Raw genomic sequence first — 17,722 nt, forward strand, 5'->3', positions numbered from 1 at the left:
GATATCCAGGGAGTTTACTAGGAGAAATGATTCTACACCATCTAAGTTACTTCAAAGTCCACGGATATTTGTAAATGCGAGCCTCAAGGGAGGAGGCGAATCGTTTAAGTGTGTCCAGTTTGATCCTTATTTTGGATTGAGCTGTCATTTCATTTTATTTTGTAGTTTCAGTTTAGAATGAGAGGTTCTAGACAAAACGGATAAATTTTTTTTTTTTTTTAACTGCAAGTCCACGGATGGAATTGTGAACACTTAAATCAAGAAAATTACCTACTTTCACTTTACTGATTGAGACAAAAATCAAGCAGTTTTCAATTTACTTAGTAAATTGAACATAGTTCCAGTTGACTGTAAGAAACATGGTATAATGAGAATGACAAGTGTTGAAATAATACTTCAATCCAACGACTACTTTACACAAAGACTAATTCTGTAGATGTCCTATAGTAGAGTTAGTATTTGAAAAGCAGAAGAACTTCCTATAGTTCAATTTGTAGGAAGTCTAGCCGAAATAATCTTAAAATAAATAATACCCCCTCCCTAATCATAGCTAATTTTGAGTGCAAGATATTAATTTATTCACATAGCAATAGATTAGTTAGCATTTTCATTTGGGCCAGTGCCCCAAGTAATACACATTTTACCATTCAAGGCAAGATATCCAAAGTAAATTAATATTATGAATCCCAGGAGGTGGTCAAATTCAGCGAACAACTTCTCAGTTGCACTAATGAAGTTGGGGTCAATCATGGTTACCTATGGTGCCTGTACAAAAAAGACAGGAAACAAGGGTGATTTTTTATATCTGCTCTTAACACAAAAGCACCAGACACCTTAAACCAATTAACTTAAATAGAATGGATTGAATGAATTTACTTTGAGCAAAAAAGTGTTTCTATCTTTTGATAAGTCTAATTAAAATTATTTATTAAACCCATTAACTAGTGCTGTATAGCAGATAATGCAAACATCTTTAATCAAAATGATCTCACTACATGTGTCACAATAACTTTACGTTCCTTAAGTCTTAGTAACTACTAGCAGGACTCATGAAAATTCATTCCACAGAATGAGAAATATTTAATCAAACTTTTTTCATGAAGCTGATATTATGCTGGATAACGCAAAAAATTAGTTCTTCGAGTTAGAAAAAAAAAAAATAACAGCAAATATGAGTTTAACATTTCTATCAAAATAGTTTCAATAGTATTTTAAATATAGAAGAACGGACCTAATGAGATGAATTAAGCACTAATAGATAGAAAGTGATATTGTGCTACATAGTTCAATACAAATAAAATCACATTGTAAAAGAATTTTTAATTTATTTCTTCAGTCCGGTACCTCTTGGCAGACAATGTTTTTTTTTTATCCTTTTTCTTTTGAATGTTCCCATTTTGGCGCTGTTTTACAATTTGTCATAGTGCTAAGGGAAACAACTCTTTTACGAAGAGATTCGATTATTTTTTTCATCTCGTAATTTACGACGCTCAAACAATACTTTTAAAATCAAAACATTAAAAAAAGAAAGCTGTGACAATTTTTTTTTTAATGTAACGAAGTTGATAACATTAATACAGAATGTAGTCTGTACACGACTATTAAGAGAATCATTTGTTTCATATAATTTACAACACTAAAACCAACAATATTTTCAATAGATAACATTTTAAAAAGCTGCAGCAACCTTTTTTTTTTTTTTTTTTTTTTTACATTTTTATGACTTTTTCAAATTAAGTAAATATTATAGTAAGTTATTTTTAAAAAGTTTTTAACCTTAAAAAAATACAAAGAATGAAACTCTTTAAAAAAAAAAAAAAAACAAGGATGAAACTTAAAGCTGCCTTTTTTATTTTTTACATTTTTTTTTTTTTATACTGTAACCAAGCTTATAACACCACCATTTAATTTTTAACATTACAAAATATGAAAATGCAACAAAAGTTGTAGAAAAATTGAAATTTTTATTAAACAAAACTGCAATTTATTGTTAAAAATAGATGGTGTTATCAATATTATAAGCTTTGTTCTGTAAAAAAGCTGTTGAAGCCTTTTTTTTTTTTTTTTTTCCATATTTTCATCACTAGCAGTTCAGTCCAGCTTTGCTCAGGCCTTATGTACTGTTCATAACTTTATGTGCATTATATATATATATATATATATATATATATATAAGTAGAGTTCGTGTGTGTGTGTGCGCACAACTACCAATCAACAAAGAAATATAAAAGCTATATGTGTACACCTCTCCTGGTCAAGAAATATTAATGTCCATATTAGGATACTTCTGTCAAAGGAGACATTATATTGTACACGGACTTTCAATATATAGCATTCTTTAAATCACTTGTTCATTACTGAGTTACGGTCATTAACATATCACACTAAATGCAATTATTTAAATAATTACTTATTTGACATAATAGCTTTGTTTCAACTGTACTAATTAAAATTTTTTTAAATTATTTAGTTTATTTAAATTTCAAGTTATGTTTGATTTAATTTATTTTATCTGAAATCTAAAACCGTTTTATTTTCAAACCAAAAGGGGAAATAACTGTGATAGCTTAATTGAAAAATTGTTTTAAATGGAGCACGTTATTAAATATTTCCTGTTTGTTTTCATTTTGAAATTATTTTTTTTTTTTTTAATTTTAATTCTGAGGAAATTTTTTTTCACTTATTACTTTTTAAATAACCTTTTTTATTTGTTAGAAAAAAATAATTAAAACTAATGTCCTCATTTATTTGCATCCTCACGAGGACAGAGTTAGTCACAGAGACACGTGAACAAAATCCATGCCCTGCTCTTTTTGTTTATAAAATTTAATCGGTGTTGCCCAGGATTTATTATAATTATACCACAGCAAGTGTGTTTAATTGCCTGCTAAACAGATTTTCTTTATAATTTATTTAATATCTTAAATTAAAAATGGTTAATTTTTACGACGTGACCCAGCGTCATAACCCCTAGAAAAAAAAAGGTCAATGTCAAGTTTCTTTTCAACGACTCAAAAAACTTGAAAATGACGACTTTTAATGGTTTTTGATAGTGTTAAAAATATCACATTTAAATTTGGGGCAAATAAGTAGTTTTCATATGAAAAATTACTTTTTCAAAAAGTGGGGGATTACTTTCCTATATAAATTTAACATAAACGGCCACCCACTTTCTAACCACCTAATAATTTCTTCATATCATAAAACAAATTTAATTGTGATACTCGTTTTCAGCACCACTGAAAACCGGTGCTGTTTTTTTACTTAGAAATTCGTTTATTTTTCATAATTTAGGATGTAAATAATGCTGTCAGTAAACTTACACGAGCGGTTTGCAAAAATATATTTTTGTTTTTCATTTTTAGGTGGGTATTCAATTATAGAACTTGTATAGATTTTACCAGGTGCTTCTGTAGTTTACTTATCTGCCTCCTAATGTAAACAGAATTTTTGTGAAATAAAAAACTGCAGAGGAACCTGTTCACAACTATACAAGTTGTATAATGAAAAAAGAACGAAAAACAAAAGTATGCTTTTGTAAACTTACTAACAGCATAATTAGCGTCCTTAATTATGAGATGAAAAAATGAACGCATCTCTTAGTAAAAAATAAATAAAAAAGCGCCAATTTTCGAGGGTGCTGAAAACGAATATCACAGTTAAATTTGTTTTATGATATGAAGAAATTACTAAGTGAAAAGAAAGCGAGTGCTCATTTTATGTTAAATTTGTATAGGAAAGTGATCCCCCACTATTTGAAAAAGTAATTCCTTCATATCATGAAAACTATTTATCTGCCCAAATTTAAACGTAATATTCGTTTTCAGCACAACCGAAAACCATTAAAAGTCATCATTTTAAAGTTTTTGGGGTAGATGGAAGAAACTTGACATTGACCAAAAAAATTAAGACCTGTTTTTTTGTGGCCCAATACATTTAAGCAGTCTTTATAAATAATATGGAAGAAGAAATTTTGAGAAAAAAAAAAAAAAAAAAAAAAATTAACATTTTAGCGTGGGGAATAACTTTTCTATATAAATTTAACGTAAAATGAGAATCCACTTTTTGGCCACAAAGCGTTCAACCAGACATGTCACCTCTAGCATTTTTTCAAGTTCGGCGATCGAGGGAGGGGATAAAACATGACAAATACAAACATTTTTTGATTTTTTTTGTGGTGGTAGAGGGAGGGGGGAAGCGGAATTACATTTGAAACGTAAAATAATGATAAATTTAATTTTTATGAAACCATTATGTACTTTCACCTAATAATTTTATAAACAGAAAGAACCCCAAAATAGGACAAATTCAATTTTTTTGAGGGGAGGGGGGAATGATTACATTAGAAATATAAAATGACAAAAAATGTCATTTAATTGTTTTTGAAATTAATAGTTGGTAGAGCGCACGGGTATTCACTGCTATTTTTATTGAAACAAAAGTTGTAATGATTTATATTTAATTATTTTTTCTTTGAAAGGGGGGAGGTATTTCTAGTGCTCAATATCCAGAGAATAGTTTCTTCTCTTTGTAGCCCTCCTACAGAAATATCTGGTGCAGAGGGTATCACATACTTCTTTTTTTGGGCGATTACATTTACATGCTTTTATCTGTTCTTTTATTTTTGTTGTGGGGGTATCCACATTGCTCATGATGAAAATAATTAGTATACCGGTGTGTTTCAAACAAAACTTCATGTCAACCCAGGCAACGCTGGGTACCCATGCTAGTATATATATAAAAACGTTTGACTCATGTCCAGGTAACCTACATATAAATTTCAAGTGTTTAGACCCAAAAAGCGGAGGAGTTTGGTAGAATCTGCAAAGGTCAACTCTTTCAACTTTGACCTCTTGGCAGCCAAACTTTTGCTGAAAAAAAAAAAAAAAAAAAAAAAACTGATTGAAAAGCTTGCTGCATGTCTGAATACCCTTTATGTAAAATTTCAAATGTTTAGACCAAAAATTGGCAGAGGAGTTTGGTAGAGTTCTCAAAGGTCAAATCGTTGAACTTTGACAACCAAATTTCTGCCTGAAAATCAAAAAGATTTTCCAAAATCTCAATACCCCTTATGTCAAATCTCGAGTCTTGACTGAAGATTGACAGTAGTTTAGTAGGAAAATGTACACACACAATTTCACTTTTATAGATTGTTTTATTGAAGTTTAGTTTGAAAAAACAAAAAATTATATTTTCTTATCACATTTCTGCGATGTTAAAGACTAATATTTAAAAAACCTTACCATAACATTTATTTTTTAATAAAAAAAAGTTGTAAAAAAAAAAAAAAAAAAAAAAAAAAATTAGAAAAAAGTTGCCACAGCTTCTTTTTTTATGTTTTCATCTCATGAAAATATCGTAAATTATGATATGAAAACAATTCTGCCAATAGTCGCATAAAGACTGCATTTTGTATTATTAATGTTATCAACTTTGTCATGTTAAAAATTTGTCACAGCTTTTTTTTAAGGTTTTAATTTAATAAGTATCATTGGTTTCAGTGTCCTAAATTGAGATGAAAAAATGAATGAATCTTAGTAAAAGAATTGTCTCTCTCAGCACAATGACAAATTGTAAAACTATGCTCCCATTTTTTATGCAATGTTTAGGAATCACTACATATCAAAATTATAATTACACACAGTGATAATGCTTGAAAGAACAGTATAACATAACAGATACTACACTACCCAAGTCTTCGAGAAGATGGTCTTATGACAACAGCACTCATTACATTACCTCCTCTTTCAAAGGATTCCCTCTCCATCCCCCAAAAAGGAGGTAATTCTGGAAGGACAGTCTAAGAGATCCAATATTACACTACCCACTCCATTAAAAAGATAATACAATGAATTTCCAATATTTTTTCATTCAATAAAAACTTCAGAGCATAAAATCATTATTGGCCATTTAATTAAGATCAAAGTATATCTGTTACTCAGGATTCCAACAGACGTTTTATTAATGCAACTAGAAGTTTTTGTGTAAATAACATCTCTTGCAAAAAACTTCAACCTGAACTAGCGCCCATACTTACAAAACTGTTTAAACAGTGTCTTAAGGAGAATAGCTTCCCATCACCCTGGAAAATTTCATCAGTATGCCCTGTATTTAAGAATTCAGGTGATCGCTCATCCCCCTCTCAGTACAGGCCAATAAGTCTCCTGTGCGTCATGAGTAAATTGCTGGAATCCATGTTAAATACAGAAGTAATCAACCATCTCAACAAAAATAACCTTCTTAGTGACACTCAATATGGTTTCCGTTCTGCTAGATCTACAGCAGATGTGCTTACAGTTATATCTCATAGGATTAGCAAATCTCTCGACGGAGGCATCCTTTCTAGGGCAATTGCTCTTGACATATCTAAGGCCTTTGATAAGGTATGGCATAAAGGTTTACTTCACAAGATCTCTAGCTATAGTATAGCTGGAAATGTCTTCTCAATTATTAAATCATTTCTTTCTGATAGGTTCATAAGAGTAGTAGTTGAGGGGCAAAAATCAGAAGCTCACAGTATTAATGCTGGTGTCCCTCAGGGGTCCATCTTGGGCCCAACTCTTTTCCTGATCTACATTAATGATCTTCCAAATCACATCCTTACATCATTTGTAGACATTTATGCTGACGACACTACCATTTATGGTAGCACATCTAAGACAGTAAACGACCAAGTTCTCTCCGATTCTCTCTCCTCTGATCTTGAGCATGTAGTACAATGGGGAAAGAAGTAGCTGGTTACTTTTAATGCATTTAAAACCAAGCTTCTCTCTTTACATCAAGATTCTGATCCACATCTGGCATCAATTGAAATGAATGGCTCTCGTCTTCAGGAGGCCTCAAGTTTTGACAAGCTTCTGGGCTTGATCATTACTCCTGATCTTAAATGGAACACATACATCAAATCTGTTGCCAAGGCCGCTGGAAAAATGGTGGGATCTTTCTATCGATCCAGTAGATATCTCACTGCTGATGCAATTCTCTATATAAGAGCCAGGTACGTCCAAGAATGGAATACTGTTGCCACATCTGGGCAGGAGCTGCTAGAAAGGACTTGTCCTGCCTTGATAGAGTTCAAAATAGACTTTGTAGCCTCGTAGGAGATGTCCTTTTCTCTTCCCTGCAACCTCTATCTCACAGAAGAGATGTTGCGAGTTTGTCTCTGATGTATCGTTATTTTCATGGAAGTGTTTGACTGAGCTTCAGTCTATGGTCCCCCCCCCCCTCGCCAAACTTTCACAAGAAACACTCATCTAGCTGAAAACACTATCAATAATTTCCCCCCACTCTTTATCTGTGCCTAAACCTAAACGTAGATTCCATGAACAAAGCTTTTTTATTAGAACTGCACGCCTGTGGAATTGTCTTCCGTTTTCCTGCTTTCCGGCTTACTACAATATGGTTGTGTTCAAGTCTAACGTAAATAAGCTCTTGATGAGCCGTTCCTTACAAGTTATCAAATTTACCAAATTTTCATTACTAATGATTACTATATTGTCCAATTTCTACTGTACACTCTTTAATCCTTATCCTTGAGTGGCCTCTTGGCCTTGATAATGTGGTGATTCCTATGTAAAAAAAATTAAAAAATTCTAAAAACATTTTTGAAAAGGTATCTTTATGAAATCACTGTAAAGGATTATATTGACAAAACTTGAATATAAGGAAACATAAGAAATTACAAATATACATTAGAAACACTTTGCAAAATATGCAAATTAATATCTATCTACAGCTGTTTGCAAATTACTTTGCAAATATTTAAATTTCACTAATATCTAGGTAAGTAGCAAATACAAATACTGGCAAAGAATATACCCACCCCAGTGATTTGTGACAGAAGATGCACACACACACGCATACATATATATATATAACAATAAATGTAATAATGTATTTAAATTAAGTAGATTGAGTCAGAGGTATAAAAATTGACCATTTTGACCATTTCTTGCAGATGATTAACAAAAAAAAAAAAAAAAAAAAAAATTTACATAAATCTTTAAGGAATATATAACAAAGTTATAATTCTGATAGCAATATATCAGAAACTGAAAAAAAAAAAAAAAAAAAAAAAAAGGAGCATTTCTAAGGCAAATTATCAGACAACTCCTTTATTAGATACACACACACACACGGTTTAGTTGACTTACAAAAATAACCTTTACACATATCTGGAAAGAATTCAGAAAGTGATCTAACTAGCACAGAATTGCTAAACATAAATTAGTTAAAATAAAAACAAAAATCAGGTGAAGAGGCAAATCTAATTTTAATATTAACAACCAACACTAACCAAACAAGATGGCAGCAGCTGTGCTGTTTACCAGCGAATAGACTGAGTCAGCCTCAAGTGAATCTGAGTTGCCTAGCAACACAAGCCCCTCCTCCCATCCCACTCCAGTATTTTCACCTGACCCAACGAAAAGAAATCAGCAGAAATGTTATACCACACTTGCTAAGAAACACCAACAAACTAGAGTTGTTGAAAGAACAGGGAAATCCGAGACACTGGGTTTTATGGTGGCATGAAAATTTGACAGCATATGGCAGCTTTTTAAAGCGAAATGTTAACCATTTGATAAGCGTGTGTGCAGCACCGAAATTATAAATGTTGAAAATGGCAACATTACATCAACTGCTGCTTCAAGTTGATTGTGTCAACTTGCTGGACAGGTCATTTTAATTGATCATCTCAACTTTTAATACATACAATGGAAGTGGCATCGTGCAATCGTTACAGGTTCCATGTGCTGGTTAGAGTCCTGCCGACTATGACATCATTTTCACTAATACCCTTGGGAAAGTTATGAATCCAGAAATCTTTCATCCAGCTGTGGATTAAATAGTAGGGTAGGCTAGACACTACTAATCAAGAAAAACTCAAAAAAGAAAAACTCTAGTCTTTTGGCTAGGAGCAAAGTGTAGTAACTGTTCTAATGTTGCACTCAGTCTTTTCAGCTTTCAGTCAGTGAAGAAGTGCTGAGACTGAGACAAGTGCCCCTTAATTGAAGGAGCTAGGTTTTGCCCACTTTAAAACCCGATCTTGGTTAACTATGCTCTCATGGGAAGGCAAGTAAATAGGAACACTAGTCTTTCTCTGCTTATCTCTGCATTGTTTTCAGTCATTCTGCACTACTTACCACCGGAATTAAGCAATACCAGTTCAGGATATGTGGTTGGAAATTGTGCAACATTTGCTTCATTACAGACCCCCCCCTCCTATTAGCACCATACACGCAAGTATCTTTACAAAAGATGCTATCTAGTATACAGCTGTACATGCATATTATAATAATTAAAAAGCAGAAAACAATAAAAACCTCCTTGGACAGATACTTCATACCAGTGCCATCTACTTTAAAAGTCATTAGATTTTCAAACAATTTTTATTATCTATAAAGAAACCCTAAGTGACTAACAATATTGAGTAGACAACCCTCTTGCCAAATAACTCACTCTCACATACTCTCGCCTAGGTCATTAGAGTTTATGCCATTTTTTAATGTAGTCAAGTTTTAACATTTTTAATATCATGTATAAAAAATACTGTACTTATTATACAGATTGTTCTCATCTTAGACGCTATTCTCACATTCCGATTGATGAAACCTCAGACCTTCAGGCGAATCATACTGCAGTCTGGAATCTGTACGGAATTTCTAACAAAACTGTTCATTTAATCAACAGAAGCAACTTTTATTTCATAAAGAGTTTGTAATTCATAATTGTATTACTAGTATCACTAAGGATTGAACCTGCAACCTTCAGAAGACAGTCACTTAGAACTGATTATCTAATAACTTATACATTGTGCCCCAGGTTCTTCTAAATTATTGTATGAATTTTAGGAACTTGAAACTTCTCATTTTATATGTAATCTTATTTTTTACTGTAAATGCTGATAAGCTGCCGACTAAGAATATGAAGTAAAAAACCAAGATGAGAACAGTAGTTGGAATGATTCAAATCATGAATTCACATCTAAAAAATTCTGCAGACTAAAATGTGGGAGAAAAATGTACAATGTACCAATGTTGACCCAAGAGGTCATCTAGTAAATTATAAAAATTGGAGATAAGTTGAAAAGAAAATTTTTTACAAAAACCCAAATTTGGTTTTATTTCACAATGTTTACAAATCATGTTTTTGCACTAAGTACATACATACATACTCCTTACAGATTTAATCTTCCTCTGAAGTTGTGGTTCTGAATATTTTTTTTATTTTATTTATTTTTTTTAGATGAGGATTGATTACTCGTATTTGGATTGTTCAGACTACTGTTCTCATCCTGATGTTATTTTCATGTTTCGGTTGACGAAACCTGACCTACAGTTATACCTTGTCAAACCCAGGAATCTGCACAAAATTTCTAACGGAACCCTTTATCCATTCTACACCCATGGCTTAAATAAATGGTTATGTTAAAAATTCTATGCAGGTTTTCAAGTTTGACAAAATACACGTGAATAAGGTTTAGCGGTTACATTAACCAAAACCTGAAAATGACACTCATGAGAACAGTAGTCTGAAAAATCGAAATACAAATTCCTGATATCCCGAGATCTAAACTCATTTTTAAGACTCCTTACACATTCATCATATCATTCATCTCTATACAACATATCCTCAAACTTCACTGGTTAAGTTTCATTTAGATACATCATAACACTGTATACACCATGGCTGATAGATTTTTTTCCCCTTAATTAACAGCAATAATGCTATGCTTATTAGTAATTGTACAAGTTTTCTTAACTTATTCAATCCACACCAAAGTCTTGCAATCACAACAGCACCTCCCTGTGCTCCATTGATATCACTAAAATGAAACCTGTGGACAACCTCAACCCCGTATATTTTCATTCTATTATAAAAAAAATAAAATTAATTTGTTCTACAAGTCTAAAATTTAGAAATAATGAATATACGCAGGGGAATTTTTTCGTTTTGGGAATTAGTAATTTTATCTGTAATCAAACTGAATGGTGAGGTTTGATTGAAGTTAATTTATAATTTAAGGAACTGTCAAAAGTCAATTTTGCCTCCGAACATCTTGATTGGTACTGTTGAGACTATCACGAATAAGGCATCATCAATGACAGACAAGAAACCCATCGGTCCCTCTGGAAGGATTACCTTTGCGATAATTCAAGAGAAGTTACAAGTGCATTTATTTCTTTGTAACTAAGTTCAGGTGGCAATATAAAAAAATATAGAAACTAATGGTATCGCAAAAAAAATCATTAGGCCCCTATTATGTACTTGCCAATCATGTTGGCACTGCAGATTACAGACAAGAAACTCCTTCCCTCTTCAAAAGATGATAATGCTAGGGAGGAAAGTCTGCCATGTATAATTTTGCTAATTTAGAGGACAATATTTAAAAATATTGAATCCTTCCAACATGTTCAGAAGTTCTTAGTCATGTTTGAATTATGAGCATGGGTAAAAAGTGAAAATTAGCAAAGTTTCCATAAACATGCCAACAGACCATCATAAACCTCACAATAAACTACTGCTCTCTAGTGCAAGTAATATGAAACAAATAATGGAATTACAAGTTGTTCATTTCGGTGAAGAATTTTATGTAACAATTTTTTTTAAATTTTTTTAAAAACGTGTCAGACAATCTATTTTGGAGTTAAGTTGATACAGAATTTATATTTTACTGAATAAAAATTATCGATTTTTATGTTTGAAAACAAAAATGAACATAGATGCAGAAATATATTATTGACTACAATGTTGATACAGTGTTCGAAAATGCCATTCCGAGAATACTTTAATCAAGGTATTTAAGCCTCTGAAATTCGGTTCTGTATACTGTGTGATAGAGGATTTTATTTTTTACAAAAATCCTTTAATTTGAAAAATTTAATCTGAAACGCATCAGAAGTAAATGAACATCAGAAATTTTCAATACTGTAAAAAGTAAAAGTGACCGTTAAAGACAATTGGGCCATTTTTGTTAATTGTTAATGTTATTCTATCAATTGAGATTAAAAAAATGGGCTAGTAGTGGTAGATTCAAGTGTGAGAGTGAAAATTCCTCCAACTTCCTATAATAATTATATTAGCAGAAACTTGAACCGAAAAAACAACTATTGAAAGCAAATGAAATTAACATTTTCAAAAAAAACAAGATTTAGTGTAAATGAATGTGAGCTTTTTGGATAGAAAAAGGTTTAGTCAATGAAATAGTAATTTATATATATATATATATATATAGATATTATTCACATTTGACCAATAAAAAAATAACTTTATAAAAAATTAAAGCATGTAACTTGGAGATTTTATAACTTTAATATTAAAAACAGTTATCAAATTTAAAAAAATTGAATGAATATAGAACCTTTGGAAAAGGTTCATTTGTCATCTTAATGTCTGTTGATCAGCTTGAAATTATTCTACTGAATGGCAATGGCATAGGTTACTTTTTTTGTAAATATGCACATCCATCCTGTAATTACTATTCAAAAATAATTCAGTGAACATTTCATTCAAAGATAAAATTTTAGGTGAAAAAATATTACAAATGTACAGACTGGACTTCAAACCAGATTTGTATTTAGTTTTAAAACCTATTTTGTTTGCATGCATATGTGGCTGGTTTCGATGCTTTGTTTTATGGCATATGAACCCTTTTCGGGTTATTTAATGTTAAATTGGGTTATTTTGGTAAAAATTTTCCACTTCAAATAGTTATTCATGGAGTTTGGTTGTTTTATAGAGGAAAATTGTTTTTGACTTTGCATAGCATGATTGAATTTTGCAAGTGGAGAGAAAAACCAACAACATCAATATTTTGTTTATTTTAGGTCAGGTTGGTTGGTGGTTTGTTTTACGGCATATCAACCCTTTTCGGGTTATTTAATGCCAAATCCAAAGATTTTGAAGAAATTTTTTTTAATAGAATATATTTGTTGTTTTCACGTCAGTTTCTATTTAACCCATAGTTGGAACCCTAACAGGTACTACCACTCCGGGTCAGTGTGGACCTGGGAGCAATGGTAATTAAAGGGTGGCTCAACACTCCCCAAAGCCCACAAGCTGGGGCCTCACCACTGGATATAGTTTAAGGTCATATCCAGGAAGCCAGTATCTTCAGATAGCCTAATCTGGAAGTAACAGGCATGCATATGTGGAAGGGAAAATGTTTTATTAAAAAAAGTTATTTATAGTGCATGATCTGTTTGGTTGAAATGTGTAGCTATTTGAGAGTAGGGTGTGTTTTGTCTAAAGTTTGCGATTATATTAAATCAGTTTAAAAGCTAATTTGGTATCCACTATATATATATATATATATATATATATATATATATATATATATATATATATACACACACACACACACACTTAAGTTCAAGAACTGTTAAATCAGTGGGTGGAAAATGGGCTAAACTTAAGTTTTCAGATTTTGGTTGTTGGGAATTTTTTTTTTTTTTTCCCTTGAAAAGGAAGCAGCAGTGCATATGCACTTGTATATTATTATTGAGAACAAATGTTATAAATAGAAAATAATAACTTTAAATAAAATTCAAAGATATTAAAGATAAGATGAAACTGCTAAATGCAAATATGTAGGTGTCAAAAAAAAAAAAAAAAAAAAAAAAAAAAAAAAATATCACTTCGAATGCCAATAAAACCTTTATTAATAAACAGTTAAATGGAATAGCTTCGAATACAAAAGTGTAATTGAACAATCCTGTTTTCAAATGTTCAGATTGAAAACTCTTATTGTCCAGACATTGATGTTAATACGTTTTTTTTTTTTGAGAATGTACTCTAATACATAAAAATAGGATTCTTTTTTAAAAATAAAGACTCATTTTTAAAAAAATAAATTATACAAATTTTGATATGGTTAAACACTAACATACAAATGTTTTAAAATTACACACACACACACACACACACACACACACATATATATCACAATACAGTTAAAGATACAGCAATTACAATGCACACCATCCCTGAAATATTTAACAGATAATTCCAAGGAAACTAGGCTTTCATATGATCAATGAAAGAAAAAAAGCTGCAGCTGTGCAAATCAGAAAATACATTCGATTACATTTGTTGCCATGTAATTACTTATATCTTTAAGACAAAAGTCTCGCCACTTGTGACCAATATTGGCCAAGTTTATTTTCCTCAGTGTTTCTGAGCAAAGAAATTAATTATTAAGAACAAGTCTTCCAGTAATACGCCCATAATCTATCTCATTTAAATCAAGGATGTTAAAATGATATCCTATATCCAAGGCATTCTAACTTTTTAAGGCAGTTAACCCCTCACTAAAGTTTGCTGTGGGAGAAAATTCAGTGCATTTTTCTCAAGTCATGCTATAAAGTTTGTTAACCCTAGATTTGAGTGGTAAGCCTTCTAAAAACCCTTTCCTTAACATTACACCTAACTCTAAGTCCAGGTAGCAACCTGCCTTCCTCTAAAAAGATGCACAGAATTTATTTGTCATGGTGAAATTAAATTTTAACTGCCTTAAAATGATAGAATAGTCTGGAAATGGAAGGATCATTTTATATTATGATTCTTAGGAAAACTAATCCCTCACTTTAAATTAAAATTTTTTTTTTTCTGCCAAGGTTTTCCACAATCGCTTAAAAAAAAAAAAAAAAAAAAAAAAAAAAAAAAAAAAAAAATCTATTTTGGAAGGAGAGGATAATTTAACAGAGTATGTTAATATACAATACCTTTTTGGTGCTTATATAATATAAATATTCTACAGACGATCAATTTTCAGATTAATTTATTTTGTAGATATTTTTTAAAGAAGGTCATCATGAAAGCCATGTCCAGGATGAATCAGTTATGCTGATTATTACAATGTGGAGTATTGAAACTCCTGGATAAACCACTGCAGAAGCATCGATATCTTGAATTGTAGAAAGGTTGTCCAGCCAAGAAAAACTATGGAGTTTTGTCTAGTTATTGTGTAGGAAAAAAAATTGATTTTGATTTTGTAAAACAATTTTTCAAACAAAAAGAAAAGAAAAAAAAAAATCAATGCTTGTTGTATTAAAGTCAGGAAACAGCTCTCTTCACACAGCCTGATCTGATAGGACCATGAAAGACCAATGCAGCATCTACTTTAACAAAATACTCTTTCCTCCTTCTCCCAGAGTAAAGTAGTGAGAATCCAGCAATCACAAACTATTTTGGAGTTCTCTATCTTCATTAGTTTCATTTTGGAGCATCGTCTACCTTGCTCTTTCCTTTGTCATAGAATGGTAGAGAGTAAGGGATGGAATCACTTTTCTCCAAGAGTATTAGTGAAAGTAATATAATAGCAGAGGCAGGATTTGTACCCAGCATGCTGAACAGTCTGTACCGGAAACTACCACCATAAGAACCAATATGCATAGATACCACCACCATAAACATGCCTCAATTTCTTTACCCTCCCCTCAAGATCCATATATTATTACATAATAAATCAGCCAACCTGCTTTTAAATGTATTTTGCAATATTAAAGTGCAAATAAAAATTCCTGCCTTTACAATAATCCAATTTATAAATTCAAATCCACACCAACATTCAATATACGTTCTACTCTAAGCCAATGTTGGTCCTCATGCTATTTTGTATAATATTGCCCACAAAAACAGATGCAAACATTATCCCCGTCATGGTTGAGGGAGGAGTAATTTAAGGAAATAAGAGAAAACACTCACTTGGATGTTGATTTAAAATTTACAGGAGTATGCAGCTACTATTAGATTTCTTCCGGCCCTTATCTTTTCTTTCTGGATTTTTCTTGTTGATTAGCCGAACCAAATCGTGGAATATCTAAGGAAAAAGAGTAAAAAAAAATTAGAAATTTTTTTTTTAAAAAAGATGTTGAAAGTATGATTAAATTAAAGAAATATTCTGCATATTACTTGGGGGGGGGGGGAGTCATATATATATATATATATTATAGTGATGGGACGATTCCAATATCCCCCCCCCCCCGATTCTAATACAATTACCAATTCAGTACTAAGTGCCCAATTCTGATACAATTACCAATTCTGATTCTTTATAAATTTAACCATATAGTTATATTTTTCTCCAATTACCATAAAAACATGTTAAATGTGCAGATATTTTCCTAAATGTAAAAATATACTTATGGAGGACGATCTATCAATTTTAGCTTCACTGGCAGTTTTAAATCAATAAATATTTATTATTTTATCATTACCAGCACAAGAAGATTTTGCTTTAAACAAAATTAAAAAAAAAAAAAAAAAAAAAAAAAATCGTTTTGGCATCGGGAAATCTGTACAAATTTTTCCAATACTTTCAAATATTCTGATTTCCCCCCCCCCCGATTCCAATTAATCGCCCCAAAACTAATATTTTTAAGAAACATTAAAATTAATTCTTTGCTTAGTTATACCTCTTGTGTACATTTGATTTGCAATTATTCATAATCATTTTTTGTGTTTAAAAAAAAAAAAAAAAAAAAATTATGTGTATGTTCCATATGCATCACATATTTGAGTGTCAAATTATCTGCAGGTGACAAAAAAGGTAGAGAAAATAAATTTTTAAAGGTAGCAGAACATGCACGTGAAATTGGATTTAAAAAAAAAAAAAAAAAAAAATGAACTCTGTTCCAGGAAAAACTGAAATTTAAATTGAGATGCCAGAATTTAAGTTAAAGGATAAAACTGTATTATGTTAAATCTTTCAAGATGTTATTACTGGTTTCATATGTAATATTAACTGTATATTGCCAAATTCTAATAAAGATATCTGAGTATTTTTTTAATTCTTTAAAATTGGTTTCAGAATACACATTCTGAAACCAATTTTAAACCTTTCAAAAAAAATACCGAGTTTTTGCCGGTTTTTGATGCTTTCATTTGTGAGAGTTAATGGTACAGACCAGAATATTTGCAGGTGAAACTAAATTAGTTACACTATAAATTGAGCTAATTTTTTTTCAATAGCTCTCAAATATTACTTTCCAGGTAATGTGTATAAAAAAAATAATACCAACTCTGAAAAACAAAAATTCCCTTATGCGTGTTGCTATAACAATATTCTTTTATAATTATAAAATATGAACTGTTGAGATTCATTATAAATTGAATACTTACAGAACAGAAATTCATATTTGGACGTAAAATATAGACTGAAACTATTTCTATGGAGTTTAAGTTGTCCAGAAATTATATCTTAGAGATACTATTAGATGAAAGAAATATTATGCATATTAATATCAATTAGTTAACATTTTCCTTGGAACTATTTCATTTTTTTTTGGCATCTGACATTATGTGCACATTCTCTGCTGCCTTTTGAAATCTTTTCTCCAGCTTTTTTGTTTGTTTTTGTCACCTGAAGATGAATCATCAAAGAATCAAAACTGTTGGTGATACATACGGGGTTAAGATTGCTGACTACTCTACTAGGAGTCAGATTTTGAGTTGATTTTAAAACTCCATGCCTGGCTACAATGAGTTCTGGAGGATTAATACATGTTCAATATTTTTAAACCAGCAGCATAAATCAGATTTATGCAAATTACACTTAAATCAAAAACTTTGTACTCATTCACAGCACTAATACATAATTAACTTATGTCAGACTCCATGACACAAGCTAATATTCCAATAGGTGACCCCCCCCACCTCCACATCAAGCAACGCTGTAATTTATTTAATGTAATTTAATGAAAGTAGAAAGTGGATTACAGGT

The 17,722-nt window shown here is 31.1% G+C and overlaps 1 protein-coding gene across 6 annotated transcripts in view; it reads right to left on the bottom strand.

Moving 5' to 3' along the window:
* The window catches only part of LOC145297609 (ras-related protein Rap1), a 161,783-nt gene that overhangs the window by 3,019 nt on the left and 141,042 nt on the right, over nucleotides 1–17,722 (bottom strand). For all 6 annotated transcript variants that reach the window (XM_080143671.1, XM_080143670.1, XM_080143668.1 and 3 more), the window contains one exon: nucleotides 15,706–15,820. In XM_080143671.1, the coding sequence (XP_079999797.1) occupies nucleotides 15,725–15,820 (96 nt within the window). In that variant the 3' untranslated portion in view covers nucleotides 15,706–15,724. The remainder of the gene's footprint in view (nucleotides 1–15,705; nucleotides 15,821–17,722) is intronic.

The sequence above is a fragment of the Euprymna scolopes genome, chromosome 18 (genome assembly GCF_053919585.1).
Source record: "Euprymna scolopes isolate OS-2025 chromosome 18, ASM5391958v1, whole genome shotgun sequence".
Lineage (NCBI taxonomy): Eukaryota > Metazoa > Mollusca > Cephalopoda > Sepiida > Sepiolidae > Euprymna > Euprymna scolopes.